The 7,500-nt window shown below is 31.2% G+C and overlaps 1 protein-coding gene across 1 annotated transcript in view; it reads left to right on the top strand.

The window, feature by feature from the left end:
* LOC125036949 (rho GTPase-activating protein 6-like) overlaps positions 1-7,500 on the top strand; it is a 34,693-nt gene that overhangs the window by 25,080 nt on the left and 2,113 nt on the right. Inside the window, exons 13-16 of the mRNA XM_047629910.1 lie at positions 404-478; positions 2,764-2,871; positions 4,092-4,196; positions 7,421-7,500. The exon at positions 7,421-7,500 is cut by the window's right edge and continues 2,113 nt beyond it. Coding sequence (XP_047485866.1) covers positions 404-478; positions 2,764-2,871; positions 4,092-4,196; positions 7,421-7,500 — 368 coding nt within the window. The remainder of the gene's footprint in view (positions 1-403; positions 479-2,763; positions 2,872-4,091; positions 4,197-7,420) is intronic.

Here is a 7,500-nt window from a genome sequence, read left to right as displayed (position 1 = left end):
TAATTTAATGTATGTATACCTTATCTTACATTAAATGTGTGTGTGTGTTTGTATATCTGTACATATGATCTGTACGTATAAAACAAATGTCATATTTAAAAGGTTATAATTTTTAACAAAAAAGATAATAGCTTAATGTAACTATAGCTTAACAACTCTGATATATTACACTAAACTTAGACATTTAAACACTTACTCTGCACTCCTCTTATTGCCTTGTGCATAGCTCATTTAGTTGTGATATCCTTATGTAACCATCTGCCTCAGGAAGGTGCTAGCATTATAACACATTGCAATATACAGCTTTTTTCTAATACTGAACCAACCCCACCTAGTTCCCAATGATTTTCCGTGTAGTTCCTAACCAGCATCTTCTTCCTCCGTGCGTTGTTGCTCCGTGCAGTCGTGGTCAGCACCTACAGGAGCTGTTAGCAAGCTTATTGGCACCTCATCGGCCTCAGAGCTGTCCCTCCACTGTGTAAGTAGGATATAGTGACCCTCCACCCTGGTGACCCTCTGGCTGCCTTTCAAGGCTGCTGTGACCTTGACCTTTGGCTGTTGCAAAGCTGATGATTGACCTTCCACATGTGATTCTGAACCTTTCCTATTCCCTTGAATTATGTATTCCTGGCACCATGATCCATGGACAAACTTTCAAGGTGCAGTGAAACCCTGTATGTAAACCTTTGATATTCATATATGTAGCTTCAGTGCACAGAGCTACCATTAGGCAAAATTCAGTGCTGGCATGTTGACTTGAGATGTGTAGGCATTATAACCTACAAATGTTCTGAAAAAAAAAACAACTTATCAAGATTTTTTTCCTTTGACAAAGGTGAAACGAAAAACAACTGGCTTATGTTTTCTTTACTTTTTGTTTTAGAAGTTTCAGTTCAAATGTAAACCCCTTAATGTCCAGTAGTCAGAGCCACATGTAGTTTAGTTCACTCTTTTTCTTTCTTGTTTATTTTTTTTAGCTTCAGCATCTTGATTCAGAAGCATCTCAAAGGGTTATGACAAGTGAAGTTTCTTTTCTGTTGCTTTTTATTTTGTTTATATTGGCCGCATTTCTCTGTGAGTTGTTTTTATTAGTTTATTAGGTGTGATTACTTTGTTTTGCATTTTTCTGTGTTATAAAAATTTCCTTTTCTTTTTATTTCTTTATGCTAAAATATGCCCACATTACTAAGGGTAGTGTATCCATTGAAGCTAGACAAGTTATTTTCTTTTGACAATATAAAAATTGTAACATGATGAATTTAGAGATGTTCGTTAAGTGTTTATACAATGTTAGTCTCTCAAGATATTGTGTTAGAATGGAGCATTTATCAACTTATGGTTACTTATTTGCCCAAAATGAAATCAATGTAGCTTATATCAGTAGATTTTGGCTTTGAGAAATACTGTTAAAGAATGGATGAGGAACAGATTTTTAGAGTTTACAGGATATGCATTGTTTTTTATATTTTGGATGTTTTTTTAGTGATGTGTAGAATATTTTGCCCAAAAATTATTATAAGAGTGAAGTACTTATTTTTCTTTTTATAGACATGATGTATTACTTACACTTACATGATGCTGGAAAAACAACAACTAAAGCTTATTATGATATCATGATCTAATGTTAACCCATTTCAATTTGTGGTATTTTAGGATTTTACTTATAATGATTGGTTAAATGTGTGTGACATCTAAAGTATACCATATTATTATATCATTCAGCAGTGAAGATTACCAGAGATTACTCGGTGTGGTGGGTCTGAAAACAAGTACTTTGTAAGAGACTAGCATTGCTTCATAGAGAAATTATTGTCATGGATTTATATCTTAATTGTATACTAAACATAAAACCCAGGAATTTATTTTAAAAGAATTGCCTTTGCTCCTTTTTTGAGAATATAGCATAATTACAGTACTATCAGAAACATAAGATTCATATTTATTTTATATATTCGTTAATTAATCTACTTTTCTAAAGTACAAATCAGTTATCATATGTGAGAGTATGACACAACTTTGTTCCGTTGTTTTCTGTATTCGTGATATAACTTAAACCTTAGTAAGATATTGGGAAAAGAGAATCTTGCCTGTAATTTTAAGGTGATTGATACTACTTTTTTTTTCAGAATAATGTATTAGGTGGTGATATTTTTATGTATGTTGCTACATGAAATGAAACAGTTCTATAAGGTTTTAGTAGTTGTTTAAGAGGAACATAAAGACTTTCATTCCTCTCTGTATTACATGGTGTAAGAAGGAGTCAAGATCAGAAATACCAATTTTCTTTCTTATTTCTGGTCTTCCTTTGTTATTTTGCCGTCAAGGGGTCTTAGAGCAATCTAGGAAAATCTAAGTACATGAGGTTAGTATAGAAACAGCAAAGACTTTGTAGAAACTCAAATTTAGAATTTCCTTTCCTCTTTCCTTTTAATGAATGAATAGTTCGTGTTAGAAGTTATTATATACTTAGACTTTATCTAGTTGTATGCTGATAAGTCCTTTGTATGTTTTCAAAGTGTGTATCCACATTATTTATGTATTCTTCTTTTCTAAGCCATGTTCACTGATGATAATTTGTCATTGGTTCAATCCCTCACTTTTGAGGTAAAATTTTTTTCAGCTTGTAATTTTTTTTTCCCCAGTTTTTACCATATTAACATTAATGCATAGTATTTATCACCCTTACATCCTCATACATTTGTGCATTTGTCAGACATCTTGCTAAAATTTCTGTTGTGTCATCAATCCTTATTCATGTTATAGGTTGGACCTTGATGTGGACACCAGCAGCAGTGTGTTCGAGGGCAGCGAGTGCTCCTCTTCCCTGCCACGCTCCCCCACCGACCTAACACACCACCACGACTTTGATCGGTGAGTTATAGCTTACTTGTTGTGGCTCATTGGCTTATTCTTTTTTTTTCTTTTTTTTTTTTGTTGAACGACTTTTTTATAGTTTGTATCAGTGTTACAGCGTAGATTTATCCTGTGTTACTCCATACACTTAGAGAAGTTTTACTTTATTTGCTTGTGAAAGTAGATATATGGAGTATAAATGTTTGGAAGACAAAATCTTATTTTGTGTGTGTGTGTATATATATATATGTATATATATATATATATATATATATATATATATATATATATATATATATATATATATATATACATATTATATATATATGTATATATATATATATATATATATATATATATATATATATTTATATATATGTATATATATGTATATATATATATATATATATATATATATATATATATATATATATATATTATATATATATATATATATATTATATATATATATATATATATATATATATATATATATATATATATATATTGTGTATATATATATATTTTTTATATATATATATATATATATATATATATATATGTGTGTGTGTGTGTGTGTGTGTGTGTGTGTGTGTGTGTGTGTGTGTGTATGTATGTATGTATGTATGTATGTATGTATGTATGTATGTATATATATATATATATGCATATATATATATATATGCATATATATATATATATATATATATATATATATATATATATACATTTACATGTGTGTGTGTGTGTGTGTGTGTGTGTGTTGTGTGTGTTTGTGTGTGTTTGTGTGTGTTTGTATGTGTGTGTGTGTGTATGTATGTATGTGTATGTATGTATGTATGTATGTATGTATGTATGTATGTATGTATATGTATATATATATATATATATATATATATATATATATATATATATATATATATATACACACATTTACATGTGTGTGTGTGTGTGTGTTTTTATATATATATATATATATATATATATATATATATATAATATATATATATATATATATACATATACATTTACAATATATATATATATATACATATACATTTACAATATATATATATATATATATATATATATATTATTATTATTATTATTATTATATACACATACACATATATATGTATATATTTATTATATGCATGCATGTGTATGTATCACATAAGTATTATATGATTCTGTGCAGTTGAAGTAGAGAAAGGTACATAAAAGTATTATTGTTGCAGGTTACGCATGAGCCTAGAGGAGGGGGAGGGGATGCGTATGCTACGAAGGGAGGAGGTCGTCCATGAAGGTGCAGCTGTAGCTCCCATGCAACAGTCAGGCAGAAGGTAATTCTAAGTTTGGGAAATCGAATTTCATTCATGAACTTGTAAGTGGTAAAGGTAAAAAACTTTTGTTGGTAAGTGTGGGCTCGACAGCATTGGTCTTGTTGATTCCCAGCTTGTGAATTTCATCCAGTAGAAAGTGACTGGAATTCACACTTAAACTGGTAAACTTCCCTCTTATGAATATTTGAATAACACAACCATCTCATGGCAAAATGGAGTAACTAAACATATTAATTATGGTCTGTGCAGATAACACCAAAATACGTATGAGTGCTTAACCTATTAGTCTCATTTTTTACTATACAAGTGTTAAAAATACTTTAATCTCATGATTTCCATTTGAGTAAGTTAAAACTTTGGAAAGTTATTCCAAACCATGTCAAAAACATGGTAGCCATTTTGAATGAAGCATAAATTCAGGCATTTTCATATAGGATCTACAGACCAAGCCTCTGCAGAAAGGGGTAATGCCTATCTCTTTAGCTGTTCTGGCATTTTGCTTGAAGTAAATATTGACAGAGATAGTTCTTAAAATGCTGCCATGGTGTATGTTACAATTTTTTTGCTGAATGTTATACGCAAGTTGGCAGTTAAATTGATATCAAGACACCCACCAGTGAGGGGTGTGGTATGCTCTGAAGCTCATAGCGCTGGTAGATATTAAGTTCTAATGCCATCGTATCAAAAGCTGATGATGATTACTTTTGTAAGCAGATCTAGAGAGTATGTTGTGTTCAATTTATATGCAAGAAAATATATTTCTGTTAGTCAATTATTATTTCTTACCACATCTACACAATATTATGTGATCCATGTTAAACAGAGTGGTTTATTTGTATTCAGTAATCATCGTGAAAAAACAGCATTTACCAGAACCACTGAGACATGATAAGGTTATCAGCTATCCAGTATCTATCATGAAAATTGTCTTGAAGTCTTCTCTTCTTTTCTTTTATTTTCTCATGCGTACTATGATACTGTCTAGAAGGTGCATAAGATTATTTGGTAACAGTAATTATGAAAACATTCAGTCACTAAATTCTCTTGTGAGATAGTTTTAATGGGCAATCATCAATACATCTAATGTACCCTTGGTTGTCCCGGGTAAGACATTAAACTACATCCAGTTGTGTCAAGGCCTAAAAGATGAATTGGGAAACTTCATCTCCAATTATGCCAGCTGGGTTCTCAGTGGACAGGGAATATGAAACCAGAAAGGAACTGGACACTCTACCACATCATCACATTCCTCTACAAACATGTCATAGTTGTTCAACAAGATAAACTGTCCATGATATGAAAAAGTATACAGTTGCTTTAAATAAGTCTGGGGAATCTCTTTAAGAATTTACTGGACCAGATACATAGAGCACCACACCACATCACTGGAGGAATCTCAAGTTCATTTTATACAATATCAAATGTCCAAGTTTAATTGCAGTAAATTAAGTCCTTGCATTCAGTATATGAATAAACATGGTGTGTTCATCACATTTTCTACCATAAAACTTTTTTTTTTTTTCCACAAACCTCAACTCAAGAGGGTTTATGTTATGGTATCTTATTTTGGCAGTCATAGTTATCTTTCAGTTAGGAAAATGTTATCTGCCATGAGACACTAAATTTTCACATGTAGCACGAATCCATGAATTCATACTTGAAATCTTTACAGTTTTACAAATATGTGCTCACACTTGATATAATTTACAAAAGGAGAATCTACAGAAAAATATCACTTCTTTTTAGTACATTTCTTTTGTTTTATGTTATTTATCTCAAAGATTTTATAGCATCTTCTTGATGTTCAGAACAAAATAGTATAAGTTTGTTTTGAGAATTTTTAGATTTTCATAATATTTTTGTAGTATTTTTTGTGGGAAAATAGAAATTCATTTTGATGCAGAAACTATTCTTTTCTGTGGATATTTTATTTCATCACCATCCCAGAGATATTAATTAGAAAGTTATCTGAATCAGTAAGAATAGATATGATATTGTGAAAAAAATGAATCAGGGCCGTGTTGATATCTTAATTATTTTTTTTTACAAAATTTGAAAATTTACAGAAACTAGGAGAGATAGACCTCAGGTTACTTAAAAGAAGACAGTTTAAAATTGATGTTGAGTAAACTGCTGATCATTAAAAAGAAAAAGGAACCATCAGGATGCTCTACAGATAGAAATGGAGAAGAATAAAAAAGTAGCAAAGGTATTTCAGAATGCAAGTATGAATTTCATTAAGGGTGAAATGATAGATATAGTGTAGACAGTAGGTTACTAAAACACAGTGCCTCCCTAAGCTCGCTGTAACTGCAAGGTAGATGAGGGAATTATGCAACAGGTCTTTGGAAGTGATTTTAGGCAGAGTAAAAGCAACCCATTATGATTTCATGGTGTAAACCCTTTTTTTCATTTAGAAACTATTAGGAGTCTAGGAATATACAAGAAATGTGTAGGAAAATTATGTTTCTGTATTTGAAGCATTTAAAATAAATTTATACGTGAATAAGTAAATTTTGCAGCATTTTGTAAGGGAATGAAGTGATCTTAGAAATATTTAAGTAGTTTTTCTTTTTTTTTCCTTTCTCTTTTTTTAGGGAAAAAGCACGGAATGGTGTGAGTTGATTGAGAAAAGCGACAGTTCAGAATATTTGAACACAGAATTGATTTATGCAATATTTGCTTACAAGGCTAATGCTTGTTATCATATAAGCATATGATAATTTTGCCATGTGATCTAACCAACAGACTTCTTTCTAGGAATGCTTGTGAGTGGAGTGCATATTGCTTCATATTTTTATTTTCTGGTAAACTTATGGATAACCAGTGGAACACTGATTGCACATCTGTCCTTTCTTTTATATAAATCCTGAACTTTAGCCTACTTCAGTTTTGCATTGACAAACATGCAAGTAGTAAAATTTGAAAGATTGAGATGTGATTGTTAAAAAGTGTGTGTGTGTGTGTGTGTGTGTGTGTGTGTGTGTGTGTGTGTGTGTGTGTGTGTGTGTGTGTGTGTGTGTGTGTGTGCGTTACTGTCTGTCTGGTGCCTGTAGTTTTTGCAATCAATTCACTTCTTGTCTCAAGATATCTATGATAATCTTCTTATTGATACTGTTATCAAGTATGCTTTGTAAGGGAATATTTTATGGGTTTGTTGTAAAGATACTTCTGAAGTGGCTGATTAAGAGCAGTCACATTATGTAATGTCTCTCTTTTTACAGAAGATATCCAGATGACGAAGAAGATGGCCGTGGGCGACGACGAGACATAGGACCAGATGTCCCAATCTCATCACCGAGCG

The sequence above is a fragment of the Penaeus chinensis genome, chromosome 22, assembly GCF_019202785.1.
Source record: "Penaeus chinensis breed Huanghai No. 1 chromosome 22, ASM1920278v2, whole genome shotgun sequence".
In the NCBI taxonomy this organism is placed as follows: Eukaryota; Metazoa; Arthropoda; class Malacostraca; order Decapoda; family Penaeidae; genus Penaeus; species Penaeus chinensis.
This window is presented reverse-complemented; position numbering and strand designations above follow the sequence as displayed.